Here is a 14,676-nt window from a genome sequence, read left to right on the forward strand (position 1 = left end):
GGTCTAGGGACACTACTGCTATTGCCCCTGAGGAAGCCAGTTCACTGGCGATACGCGTTGGGCTTTTGTGCCCGGTGCCACCCGCTCACCTTCCCTTTTCTATTGCCTTGATATATCTTATGGGGACGCCACCTGCCAGGCCTGGTATTTTTTGTCAGGTAGTATAGTATGCCCTAGGATCTGACTGTTTGTTAGCCATGGGGGAACTTTCAATTTGATTCTGCAGGTGCTTTTCAGGGTGGCACTGTGGTTTGACCTTATCACAGGTCTAGTTTTCATGATTTGTCTTGCTATATATATTTTTTAAGTGTTTTTAATAACTGTGTTGTAGTGTACTAAATGATTGTGGTTTAATAAAAGTGTTATATTTTGGTGAATTTTCCTGGTGATCCCTTTCTGCTTGCATACTACTCTTTTCTCTGGTTTTTCTAAAGTGCTTTTTTTGTAGTATGCTAGAGGTGATCCCTGATCGTGGTGCCTGCCTAAACTTCTTGGTGTAGACTGTTTTACTTTTTCAACGCAGAATTGGCTGGAATTGAGATCGGACGCCATGTCGCGTTTGGAGAGCCCTGATGTGTCTAAACAGTGGAAACCCCCAATTGTAACAAACCCTAACCCAAACACACCCCTAACCACACCCCTAATCCCAACCTTAACCACACCTCTAACTCCAACACACCCCTAATCCCCACCATAACCCTAACCACACCCCTAATCCCTACCGTAAATTCTAACTTTAGCCCCAACCCTAACTTTAGCCCCAACTCTAACTTTAGCTCCAACCCTAACTGTAGCCCTAACCCTAACTTTAGCCCCAGCCCTAACCCTAACTGTAGCTCTAGCCCCAACCCTAGCCCTAACCCTAATGGGAAAATGGAAATAAATAATTTTTATTTTATTATTTTTCCCTAACTAAGGGGGTCATGAAGGGGGGTTTGATTTACTATTATAGCGGGTTTTTTAGCGGATTTTTATGATTGGCAGCCGTCACACACTAAAAGATGCTTTTTATTGCAAAAAATAGTTTTTGCATCTCCATATTTTGAGAGCTATAATATATATATATATATATATTTATTTGTCTAAGGGTCACTTCCATCTGTCTGTCTCGGATATTCATTGGTTGCGGCCAGCCAGTGGGCGTAGACAAAAGGGCAGGGGAGGCTAGGAAGTATGCAGAGCGAGTCCCCGCCCACTCCGTACGGGCCTGGCCTGGCCAGAAGCGCTGCAAAGGGGCCGCGACCAATGGATATATACTCGCCTTCCGTCTGCAGCTGTCAACGCTGCATGTGCTGCGCTGTTTTCTGCTGTCGCGGCCGTCATCACTGACCACGGCCGCTAATTTAGTCCCCGGCTGTCACCGGCGCATGTGCTGCGCTGTTTCCTGCTGTCGCGGCCGTCATCACTGACAGCAGCCGCTAATTTAGTCCCCGGCTTTTGGCCGTGGTAGGCCCAACAGCGCCCATGGTCCCGGTCGGCTCCGCCCTCCTCACGGAGACTCCACCCCCTTTGCAGCGCTTCTGTCCGGGCCTGTACGGAGTGGGCGGGAACTCGCTCTGCATACTTCCTGGCCTCCCTGCCCTTTTGTCTCCGCCCACTGGCTGGCCGCTACCAATCTAAGGGGGCGGAGTCGCCATGAGGAGGGCGGAGCCGGCCGGGACCATGGGCGCTGTTGGGCCTACCTCGGCCAAAAGCCAGGGACTAAATTAGCGGCCGCGGTCAGTGATGACGGCCGCGACAGCAAAAAACAGCGCAGCACATGCGGAGGTGACAGCTGCGGACGGAAGGTGAGTATATACTACGTGGCCTGTGCAATATACTACATGGCTCTCTCCTCCTGTACCAGTTATGACTTGCATTGTTTAAGATTATTGTACTTGTTTTTATTATGTATACCCCTCCTTACATGTAAAGCGCCATGGAATAAATGGTGCTATAACAATAAATAATAATAATAATTGCTGGGCAATATACTACATAGCTGGGCAATATACTATACTACATGGCTGGGCAATATAGTACGTGGCTGGGCAATATACTATGTGGCCTGTGCTATATACTACGTGGACATGCATATTCTAGAATACCCGTTGCGTTAGAATCGGGCCACCATCTAGTTTTTCCATATTTTGGTCCACAGAGTCATGTGAGGTCTTGTCTTTTGCGGGACGAGTTGACGTTTTTATTGGTACCATTTTCGGGCACGTGACATTTTCTGATCGCTTTTTATTCTGATTTTTGTGAGGCAGAATGACCAAAAACCAGCTATTCATGAATTTCTTTTGTGGGGGGTGTTTATACCGTTCCATGTTTGGTAAAATTGATAAAGCAGTTTTATTCTTCGGGTCAGTACGATTACAGCGATGCCTCATTTATATCATTTATGTTTTGGCGCTTTTAAATAATAAAAACTTTTATAGAAAAAATAATTATTTTGCATCGCCTTATTCTGAGGACTATAACCTTTTTATTTTTTCGCTGATGATGCTGTATGGCAGCTCGTTTTTTGCGGGACAAGATGACGTTTTCAGCGGTACCATGGTTATTTATATCCGTCTTTTTGATCGTGTGTTATTTCACTTTTTGTTCGGCGGTATGATAATAAAGCGTTGGTTTTTTGCCTTTTTTTTTTACGGTGTTTACTGAAGGGGTTAACTAGTGGGACAGTTTTATAGGTTGGGTTGTTACGGATGCGGCGATACTAAATATGTGTACTTTTATTGTTTTTTTATTTAGATAAAGGAATGTATTTATGGGAACAATATATTTTTTTCTTTATTTAGGATTTTTTTTTTTTTTTTACACATCTAAATATTTTTTTTTTTTACATTATCACATTGTACCGCGTTGTAGCGATGGTCTCAGGGAAGCCCGCAGGGAGCCCCCTCCCTGCGCGATGCTTCCCTATGCCCCCAGAACGCTGCGATCATTTTTTATCGCGGTGTGCAGGGGGTTAATGTTGCGGTCTGTGACCACTCCTGGCACATTGTGCCGGATGTCAGCTGACACCCGGCCGTGCTTCCCCCGTGAGCGCGGCTGATTGCATATGACGTACTATCCCGTCACTGGGAATTAAGTCCCAGGTCACCTCGACGAGACAGTATGTCATATGGGATTAAGGGGTTAAAACCAAAGAAAGGTAGTGTTTTCGCCTTGTTAACGTGCAGTTAATATCTAACTTTTATATGAAGGATTCTGTCAGGTGGTTATCCCGCTATGTCCTTGTCACACTGGAAAACAGAAACTGTAGACTATGTAATGTGACAGACTAACTGATGTCAAGGAGTATAATGTCCAGCGGCTGACGTGACTTGGAATTCTGTCTCTTTTCATAGCTTTTTTTATATCTTTTTCTTTGGTGGTCTTCAAGAGCAAAAGTGTTTTTTTTTTCTTTTCGTAATCCTCTTTTGATGCTGCAGAAAACTGGCAATGGCTCTTGTGCTATTAAATGGTTTTAACAGGCCACGGCAAGTTTTGTTACGGCACTGTAGCATGCCAAATCCTAACAGTGTATACTATACATATTAAGATTTGTCTCTGCTTGCCGGTTTGGGCAGTCGTCCTGAGGTTGCCCATATGTCATTTGCGTAATTGCAGTCACGTGCTGAATATTTGCTTTTCCTGATTCTCTTCACCAACTATGCAAATTGCATGAATGGTCATGTGATGACATGCACATGTTGCCGATTTGGCTGCGAATCCGCAGCGGATTTGGCCCTGCGGATCCACAGCAGTTTTCCATGCGTTGTACAGTTCCATGTAAACCTATGGAAGACCAAATCCGAAGTGCACATGTGGAAAATTCCGCGTGGAAACGATGCGGTTTATTTTCTGCAGCATGTCAATTCTTTGTGCGGATTCCGCAGCGTTTTACACCTGCTCCATAATTGGAATCCGCAGGTGTCTATTACACAGTTAGGATTCAGCATGATGGAGTACCAGAAAAAATAATTGTCCTGACCAGGAAAATCTTTGTATCTACAGTGTGCACTAGGAAAGTAATTTTCAGCAACGTTATAGATGAATGGAATTTGTTTTGTGATTAAATTGTTACTTTTTTAATAATGATTGAATCTGAAAATCTGAAGCTGTTTACACACCAGCAATATCCAATTAGAACATCCTTTGTGTGTGAATATAGATCAGTTTGTTTACTCCTGTACTATATTGGGCTGGAAATCTGGTCTCACAGCTTGGGATAACTCTGCAGCATACATTTCATGGCGTCCAGTCATCTGCATGAGGAAATAAATTATTAATTAGTTTCCAGTTTTAACCCCTTCAGCCCCAGAGCCTGTTTTCACCTTCATGACCAGGTCAAATTTTATAATTCTGACCAGTAATACTTTACGTGATTACTTTACTGATTCTGAGATTGTTTTCTCGTGACATATTGTACTTCATGATAGTGGTAACATTTATTCGATATGACTTGTGTTTATTTATGGAAAAAACAATGGAAATTTGATGAAAACTTAGCAATTTTCAAACTTTTCATTTTTATGCCCTTAAATCAGAGCATTATGTCACACAAAATAGTTAAGTAACATTTCCCACATGTCTACTGTACATCAGCACAAATTTTGAAACACTTTTCTTTGTTAGGAAGTTCGAAGGGTTAAAAGTTGACCAGCTATTTTCTCATTTTTCCAACAAAATTTTCAAAACTTTTTTTTTTTTTTTAGGGACCACATCACATATGAAGTGACTTAGAGGGGCCTATATGGCAGAAAATACACAAAAGTGACACCATTCTATAAACTACACCCCTCAAAAGTCTTCAAAACCACATTCAAGAAGTTTGTTAACCCTTCAGGTGCTTCACAGTAATTACTAAAATGTGGATGGAAAAAAATGAACATTTTAACTTTTTTTTCACAAAAATTTTACTTTAGACCCCATTTTGTTTTATTTTCACAAGTGCAACAGGAGAAATGGGACCACAAAAATTGTGCAATTTCTGCTGAGTAAGCAGATACCTTATATGTTCTGGTAAACCACTGTTTGGGCGCACGGCAGGGCTCACAAGGGAAGGAGCGCCATTTGACTATTTGAACGCAAAACTGACTGTAATCGAGAGCGGACACCATGTCGCGTTTGCAGAGCCCCAATGTGCCTAAACAGTTAAAATCCACCACAAGTGACATCATTTTATGAACTAGAACCCCAAGGAATTTATTTAGATACATGGTTAATCATTTTCTTTTAATCTGTAGTGAAATTCCATTTATTCAACACCTGGACCAATCCAAAACTAACTTGCAAGAAAAACAGTTTCACCGTGCTCAATGATCATCAATCAACCAGGAAAACAACTTTTGAAAAAAATAAATTCACATTCCTGGTGTTAAGAAACAAAAATTGTACATTTTATGTATGTATGTATACACTAACTACTGTGCGAATGATTTAAGCAGGTGTGGAAAAAATGCTGCAGAGTCGACAGCTTTCAAAAATAAAGTGTAAATAGTTTATCTAGATCAGGTAACTAAGTGAAAAAAACAATAGAGAAATCTAATTCAAGTCAATATTCGGTGTGACTGCCCTTTGCCTTCAAAACAGCATCAATTCTAGGTACACGTGCATATAGATTTTGAGGGAAAGTGTTCAAGAGCTTGTTCTGAACATTTTTTCTTCGGCATAAGGAACAAGGAGGCCTAGAAGTGAAGATATGGTCCCCACCTCGCATCATCATATCTGTCTGGAATTACATGAAGAGATATAAGGATTTGCACAAGCCTACATCTACAGAAGATCTAGGGATAGTTCTCCAGGATGTTTGGAACAACCTCGCTGCAGAGTTCCTTTGAAAAATGTGTGCAAGTGTACCTAGGAGAATTGATATTTTGCTGATGTTTTGAAGGCTAAGGATGGTCACACCAAAAATTGAGTTTTGTTAATTGATAAAAACAAATCATTTAGACTTCTATTTTTGAAAGTTTTCTTACTTTGCAATATTTTTTCTGAACCTGCCTAAAGTTTTGCATAGTTTTTGTTGTGTATGTATATACATATACTACGGATTGGGAACATTATTATTTTAATGAATTTGCATGTTCACAAATGCTGATATTCATAGTTATTGCATGTTTTGTTGGCCCCTGGTACTAACCTTGAAGTTCCACTTATCGCTTGTCTGCCTGCAAAAGTTGAGATCCAGTTCAGCAATCAAAAGACCGTCAGATACCCTACTTAGCCCAGGGGTACGACTGCCATCAGGAGCTGCTACATAACTAGATCCATAAAAGTGGCCAAAGTCATGATGGGCTGAAGAAAGAAAAGATGTCTGTTAACATGGCTGTCATAATAAATGCCATACTGATTAAAAAAAGAAACAAAGTATCAAAATATTTTTTTTTAATTTTAATCGCAGAGAGAACATTTACTTTCATCAATATACAGTATATCTATATCCCAGTTCATTAACCTATGCACTAATGGTAAATAGGCAGTTTAAGCTTACCCATCTCATACCTAATCAGTGGACGAGGTAATTAAATAAGCTGCAGTCAAAATGTTTGCATTTGAAGAAGAGTAATTTTTTTTTAGTAGGTGTCACAAGTTTAATTATAAAAACACGATTCAAGCTCACCTAGTAGCTCAATGCTCATCCACCTGGGGCTCAGACTCCGGCCTCGCCCTGGCCTCAAATCAAGGAAAATAGAAAAAACTGGAGTCCAGCTCAACAGGACTGGATTTTCCTTTTCTTTTTCAAAAGAAAGTATAGTGCATACAAAAGAAAAATTTACATGGTCGACATGACCCAGTCGACGCGTTTCGACTGCACTAGGCAGTCTTACTCATGACTCATCCAGTCTTGTTGAGCTGGACTCCAATTTTTTCTATTTTCACAAATTTAGTCATCCAATCTGATACAGGCCTCCTCCCCCCTAAAATCCTTAACGTGGGTGTTTTGTATGTATGAAGCATGATTTATTTAAAACATGGAGATTATGAATGCTTCTGAGTCCACATTTATTAATAACAAGCAGTCTTATTATTTTGTCACCTTTCTTGCCATCTCCCGATGTGAATTCGTTTTCAAAGTGTTCCTTTAAAGAAACGTCCAGAAAAATAATCGTACGTTATTGTCACTTTAAAACAAAAATGAACATATGGAGGTTCAGGAGGACAAGCTCATGTTTATACTCACAGTTCCCACACGGTTAATGGCACAGGTAAAGCAATGATTGGCAATGGCTGCATTTCTTGCCTCAATGGGCCACAGAGACTCGCTGCAAATAAATTAGGGCCATATTACATTAAAGGGGTTTTCCAGCCCTACAAAATTGATTGCCTATCTGTAGAATAGGCTATTGATAACAGATGAGTTGGGAATCCCAATTCTTAGCACCAGTGTTGATCAGCTTGCTAGAAAAGGTGCAGTATACCTGCCGCAGCTAAGTGCTTTTTGTACTGGTGTGCTTGCTATCGCAGTTCAAAAAAATCCAGAAAATCACATTGTATGATTTTTACATAATTCATTTGCATTTTATTGCATGAAATAAGTACCATATATACTCGAGTATAAGCCGACCCACCTAATTTTGCCACAAGTAACTGGGAAAACTTAATGACTCGAGTATAAGCCTAGGGTGGGAAATGCAGCAGCTACTGGTAAATGTCAAAAATAAAAATAGATACCAATAAAAGTAAAATTAATTGAGACATCAGTAGGTTAAGTGTTTTTGAATATCCATATTGAATCAGGAGCCCCATATAATGCTCCATACAGTTTGATGGGCTCCATAAGATGCTCCATATTAAAATATGCCCCATATAATGCTGCACAAATGTTGATTATGACCCCATAAGATGCTCCATACAGATAATTGCCCCATATAATGCTGCACATGGCCCCATAAGATGCCCCATACAGATATTTGCCCCCATATCATGCTGCACATGGCCACATAAGATGCCCCATACAGATATTTGCCCCCATATCATGCTGCACATGGCCACATAAGATGCCCCATACAGATATTTGCCCCCAAATCATGCTGCACATGGCCCCATACAGCTGCCCCATACAGATATTTGCCCCCATATCATGCTGCACATGGCCACATAAGATGCTCCATACAGATATTTGCTCCATATGCTGTTGCTGCGATTAAAAAAATAAAAAAATTACATACTCACCTCTCCGGCCCCCGGGACTTGCTATAGTCACCTGCTCCCCGTTCCAACGCTGACCGCCACTGTGTCTTCCCATCCTCTGCACCGACGTTCAGGAAGAGGGCGGAGTGCAGTAATCGCATCACCGCGCCCTCTGACCTGAGCGTCACTGCGGAAGACACAGCGGCGCCGACGGTGGAACGAGGAGCAGGTGAATATCGCGCACTGCCCCGTCATACTTACCTGCTCCTGGCGCCGTCGCTGCCCGTCTGTTTCCCGGCGCCGCATTTTCTTCCTGTAGTGAGCGGTCACCGTAACGGTGACCGCTCACTACAGTAAGAAGCTGCAGCGCCGGGGAAGCCAGGGACGTGCAGGGACCGCGCCAGGAGCAGGTGAGTATAATTAGACAGCTCCCCCTCCCCTGCCGACCCCTGGGTATGACTCGAGTATAAGCCGAGAGGGGGACTTTCAGCCCAAAAAAGTGGGCTGAAAATCTCGGCTTATACTCGAGTATATACGGTATTTAATACAATAGAAAAACAGAACTTCAGATTTCGTACAGAAACCTTCGTTTGCAATTACAGAGGTTTCCTGTTGTACTTGACTAAGTTTGCACAAACTGCAGCCGGAATTTTGGCCCACTCCTCCATGTAGATGTTCTCCACATTTTTCAGGTTTTGGGGCTGTCGCTGGGCAACATTATTTCAGCTCCCACCAAAGATTTTCTATTGTATTCAGGTATGGATACTGACTAGGCCACTCCAGGACCTTGAAATGCTTCTTACGGAGTTACTCTTTAGATGCCCTGGCTGTGTGTTTTGGGACATTGTCATGCTGAAAGACCCAGCCAGAACCCATCTTCAATGCTCTTACTGAGGGAAGGAGGCTCTTGGCCAAAATCTCACAATACATGACCCCATCCATCCTCCCTTCAATACGGTGCAGTCGTCCTGTCCCCTTTGCAGAAAAGCATCCCCAAAGTTTGATGTTTTCCCCACCATGCTTCACGGTTGGGATGGTGTTCTTCGGGTTGTACTCATCCTTCTTCCTCCAAACACTGAGTGCAGTGGATACCAAAAAGTTCTATTTTGGTCTCATCTGACCACATGACCTTCTCCCATGCTGCCTCTGGATCATTCCGATGGTCACTGATGAACTTTAAATGGGCCTGGACATGTGCTGACGTGAGCAGGGGTACGTTGCATGCCCTGCAGGAATTTAATCCAAGATGGCGTAGCTTGTTACTAATGATAATGTTTGAGACTGTGGTCCCAGCTCTCTGCAGGTCATTGACCAGGTCCTTCTGAGTAGTTCTGGGCTAATTCCTGACCTGTCTCAGAATAGTCCTTTAGTCCTTACCCCACTAGGCAAGGTCTTGCATGGAGCCCCAGATTGAGGAAGCTTGACAGTCACCTTGTGTTTCTTACATGTTCAAATAATTGTACCAATAGTTGTTGCCTTCTCACCAAGCTGCTCGCCTATTGTCCTGTAGCCCATCCCAGAGTTGAGCAGGTTTACAATTTTGTCCCTGGACAACTCTTTGGCCTTGGCCATGGTGGAGAGGTTGGAGCGTGAATGATTGAGTGTGTGGACAGGTGTCTTTTATACAGATAACGAGTTCAAACAAGTGAAATTAATACAGGTAATGAGTTCACAGTAGGAGGGCTTTCTTAAGGAAAAACTAACAGGTCTGTGAGAGACAGAATTTTTGCTGGTTGGTAGGTGATCAAATACTTATTTCATACAATAAAATACAATTTAACTAATTAAAAATCATACCATGTGATTTTCTGTTATTTATTATATTCTATCTCTCACCAGTTGAAGTGTACCTATGATAAAAAACTATAGACCTCTCCATTCTTTGGAGGTGGGAAAATTTGCAAAATCTGCAGTGTATCAAATACTTATTTTCCCCATTGTAGTTCTAAAAACAAAAAAAACTTAACCCCTTAGTGACGGAGCCAATTTGCAGCTTAATGACCAGGCCAAGTTTAAGGCCATGTGCACACGCTGCGGATTCCATTGCGGAATTTTCCCCAGCGGATTTGATAAATCCGCAGTGCATAACCGCTGCGGTTTTTCCTGCGGATTTATCGCGGTTTCAATTGCGGTTTCCGCTGCGGTTTTACACCTACAGTTTTCTATTGGAGCAGGTGAAAAAACGCTGCGGATTCCGCACAAAGAATTGACATGCTGCGGAAAATAAACCGCTGCGTTTCCGCGCGTTTTTTTCCGCAGCATGTGCACTGCGGATTTCATTTCCCATAGCTTTACATGGTACTGTAAATGCATTGGAAACTGCTGTGGATCCGCAGCTGCGAAAACGCTGCGGATCCGCAGCAAAATCCGCAGCGTGTGCACATCCCCTTACAATTCTGACCACTGTCACTTTATGAGGTTATAACTCTGGAACGCTTTAAACGGATCCCGCTGATTCTGAGATTGTTTTTTCGTGACATATTGTACTTCATGTTAATGGTAAAATTTCTTCGATATTACTTGCGTTTATTTCTGAAAAAAAACGGAAATATGGCGAAAATTTTTAACATTTTGCAATTTTTATGCCCTTAAATCAGAGAGATATGTCACACAAATTAGTTAATAAATAACATTTCCCACATGTCTACTTTACATCAGAACAATTTTGGAAACAATTTTTTTTTTTGTTAGGAAGTTATAAGGGTTAAAAGTTGACCAGCGATTTCTCATTTTAACAGCAACATTCACAAAACCATTTTTTTAGGGACATCTCACATTTAATGTCACTTTGAGGGGTGTACATGACAGAAAATACCCAAAAGTGACACAATTCTAAAAACTGCACCCCTCAAGGTGCTCAAAACCACATTCAAGAAATGTATTAACGCTTTATGTGCTTCACAGGAACTGAAGCAATGTGGAAGGAAAAAATTAAAATTTCACTTTTTTTTTTTTTTTTTAACAAACATTTTACTTCAGAACCAATGTGTAAAACGAGAAAAAGAACCACAAAAGTTGTGCAATTTCTCCTGAATACGCCGATACCCCACATGTTCTGGTAAACCACTGTTTGGGCGCACGGCAGGGCTTGGAAGAGGAGCGCCGTTTGACTTTTTCAATGCAGAATTGGCTAAAATTGAGATCAGACGCCATGTCGCGTTTGGAGAGCCCCTGATGTGCCTAAACAATGGAAACGCCCCACAAGTGACCCCATTGTGGAAACTAAACTCCTTAAGGAACTTATCTAGATGTGTGGTGAGCACTTTGAACCCCCGAGAGCTTCACAGAAGTTTATAACCAGAGCCATCAAAATAAATTTTTTTTATTTTTTTTCCACAAAAATGATGTTTTCTTCCCCAATTTTTTATTTTCACAAGGGTAACAGGAGAAATTAGACCCCCAAAGTTGTTGTGCAATTTGTTCTGAGTACGCTGATACCCCATATGTGGGGGTAAACCACTGTTTGGGCGCACGGCAGAGCTCAAAAGGGAAGGAGAACCGTTTGACTTTTTTTCAATGCAGAATTGGCTAGGATTGAGATCGGACGCCATGAGAGCCCCTGATGTGCCTAAACAATGGAAACCCCCCAAAAGTGACACCATTTTGGAAACTAGACCCCTTAAGGAACATATCTAGATGTGTGGTGAGCACTTTGAACTCCCTAGTGCTTCACAGAAGTTTATAACGCAGAGCCGTGAAAATAAAAAAATCTTTCTTTTTTCCTCAAAAATGATTTTTAGCCTGCAATTTTTTATTTTCACAAGGGTAACAGGAGAAATTGGACCCCAAAAGTTGCTATCCAATTTGTCCTGAGTACGCGGATACCCCATATGTGGGAAAAAACTACTGTTTGGCACACGTCGGGGCTCGGAAGGGAAGTAGTTATGTTTTGGAATGCAGACTTTGATGGAATGGTCTGCGGGCATCATGTTGCATTTCCAGAGCCCTTGATGTGCCTAAACAGTAGAACCCCCCCAATTCTAACTCCAACCCACCTCTATCCCTAATCCCAACCATAACCCTAATCACAACTCTAACCCCAACACACCACTAATCCCAACCATAACCCTAACCACAAACCTAACCCTAATCCCTACCCTAACCCTAATTTTAGCCCCAACCCTAAGTTTAGGCCAACTCTAACCCTAATGGGAAAATGGAAATAAATACATTTTCTTTATTTTACTATTTTTCCCTAACTAAGGGGGTGATAAAGGGGGGTTTATTTACTATTTTATCTATGACAGTGACCAGGGCCCTATTTAGAGTTTCTGCTGCCCTAGGCACTTTTAGTGCTGCCCCCCCCCCCCCTTTGGTGAGTATGACACTATCGGCAGTGACTTTAGCAAGAATCGCTGATGTGAAAGTCGCCTTTTGCAGCAAATCCGGCAGTTTTTCTGCATGTGCCGCGTAACGGATCACTTATGGCAACACTGCGTTCGGCCTCATTCATTCGCTATGGGATTTGCGGCACTTATGATCTGGCAAATGCGGTACCATACCTCCCAACTTTTGAAGAAGGGAAGGAGACAAAGTGTGCGGCGCGCGTAGTGCGCTGCGGCAAATTTTAGGCCACGCCTCTGACCACACCCATTTCACAACTAGTCACACCCATATCCATGTCCCAACCACAGCCATTTAGCACTGCTGATCACACTGTTTTATATACAATAATTATAAACGAAAAAATATGGCCACAGTGCTCCATACTGTATAATGGCCACACATGATGCTCCATACTGTATAATGGCCACACATGATGCTCCATACTGTATAATGCCCCCACATGATGCTCAATACTGTATAATGGCCACAAACGATGCTCCATACTGTATAATGGCCACACACAGTTCTCCATACTGTATAATGGCCACACATGATGCTCAATACTGTATAATGACCGCACATGATGCTCCATAGTGTATAATGGCCACACATGATGCTCCATACTGTATAATGACCCCCCCTCCTGTATGCATGGCTCATATTCCCCCCCTGTATGCATGGCTCATATCCCCCCCCCCCGTATGCATGGCTCATATTCACCCCCCCCCCGTATGCATGGCTCATATTCACCCCCCCCGTATGCATGGCTCATATACACCCCCCCCTGTATGCATGGCTCATATACACCCCCCCCTGTATGCATGGCTCATATACACCCCCCCCCTGTATGCATGGCTCATATACACCCCCCTGTATGCATGGCTCATATACACCCCCCCCCTGTATGCATGGCTCATATACACCCCCCCCCCTGTATGCATGGCTCATATACACCCCCCCCTGTATGCATGGCTCATATACACCCCCCCCTGTATGCATGGCTCATATACACCCCCCCCCCTGTATGCATGGCTCATATACCCCCCCCCCCCCTCTGTATGCATGGCTCATATTCCCCCCCCCCTCTGTATGCATGGCTCATATTCACCCCCCCCCCTGTATGCATGGCTCATATTCACACCCCCCCCCCCTGTATGCATGGCTCATATTCACCCCCCCTGTGTGCATGGTGGCTCTGGCTCATCTCCCATCCCCCCCTGTATGTATGCATGCATGGTGGCATTGATTGGTGGCTCTGGCTCGTCATCTCCCATCCCCCATGCGTGGCTCATCGGCAGCCTGCCCCGCCGCTCCCCATCTATCTTGTGGCTGCCGCCTGCCGGGCTCCCCGATCCTCCTCCTTCATCCTCCCCGGCTCCCCCCGTCCCTGCCTGTCATCATACTCACCTGGCTGTGTCACCTCACACCGCGCACGGCGCGCAGAAGAACGGGATCCTCCACCTCTGTGCTGTGTCCCGGCGCAGCACCCTCGTCGTCTGACCTGTATGAGCGGTCAGGTGGTACCGCTGATTAAGGTCATGACCTTAATCAGCGGTACCATGTGACCGCTCACACAGCGAGGGTGCAGTCACTGAGAGCAGACCAGGCGTCGCTGGAGCAGGTGAGGTGAGTATGCATCAATCATAGTGTGTATGGGCAAGAAGGCAGCGGCGGGGGGGCGGCGGTGGCGGCGAGGGGGGGGGGGAGGGGCTTAAGCCTTAAGGTGACCCCAGCCGGACCAGACTTTGCATTAAAAAAAAAAAAAAAAAAAAAGAGCAAACACACCTGCTCAGGTGCCGCCCCCCCCGCATGGCCCCGCCCTAGGCACGTGCCCTCAAGTGCCTAGTGGCAAATACAGCCCTGACAGTGACCAAAATCAACCAATAGGAAAAATCTTCCTATTGTTGCTGGGTGCCAGCCGGCAGATCTCGGCGGGTGCACTGCGCATGCGCCCGCCATTTTCTTACCGGAAGAAGAAGATGCCAGCGGCCATGGGGGGAAGCAGTAGTATCCAGGGAAGCCGGGAAACACTGGTAAGTATCGGGGGGCGATCGGAGACCCTATTTCTCTGTCCTCTGATGTGCAATCACATCAGAGGAAAGAGAAATTAAATGGCAAATTGAGCTTTTTTTTGCGGTCGCCGTTATACCGTTAATAACGGCAATCGCAACCTGGGGGTCGGTAAAAAACGACCCGAATCATGTTCTCTGTGGTCTCGGCTACCCCTGGCAGCCGAGACCCCGGAGA

The 14,676-nt window shown here is 43.9% G+C and overlaps 1 protein-coding gene across 1 annotated transcript in view; it reads right to left on the bottom strand.

Moving 5' to 3' along the window:
• Positions 1 to 4,030: 4,030 nt before the first annotated feature.
• The window catches only part of UPB1 (beta-ureidopropionase 1), a 40,990-nt gene continuing 30,344 nt past the window's right edge, over positions 4,031 to 14,676 (bottom strand). Inside the window, exons 7-10 of the mRNA XM_077293699.1 lie at positions 7,154 to 7,235; positions 7,010 to 7,052; positions 6,113 to 6,267; positions 4,031 to 4,235 (exon numbers count right to left, since the gene is read on the bottom strand). Of these exons, the coding sequence (XP_077149814.1) occupies positions 4,152 to 4,235; positions 6,113 to 6,267; positions 7,010 to 7,052; positions 7,154 to 7,235 (364 nt within the window). The 3' untranslated portion in view covers positions 4,031 to 4,151. The remainder of the gene's footprint in view (positions 4,236 to 6,112; positions 6,268 to 7,009; positions 7,053 to 7,153; positions 7,236 to 14,676) is intronic.

The sequence above is a fragment of the Ranitomeya variabilis genome, chromosome 1, assembly GCF_051348905.1.
Source record: "Ranitomeya variabilis isolate aRanVar5 chromosome 1, aRanVar5.hap1, whole genome shotgun sequence".
Classification (NCBI taxonomy): Eukaryota; Metazoa; Chordata; class Amphibia; order Anura; family Dendrobatidae; genus Ranitomeya; species Ranitomeya variabilis.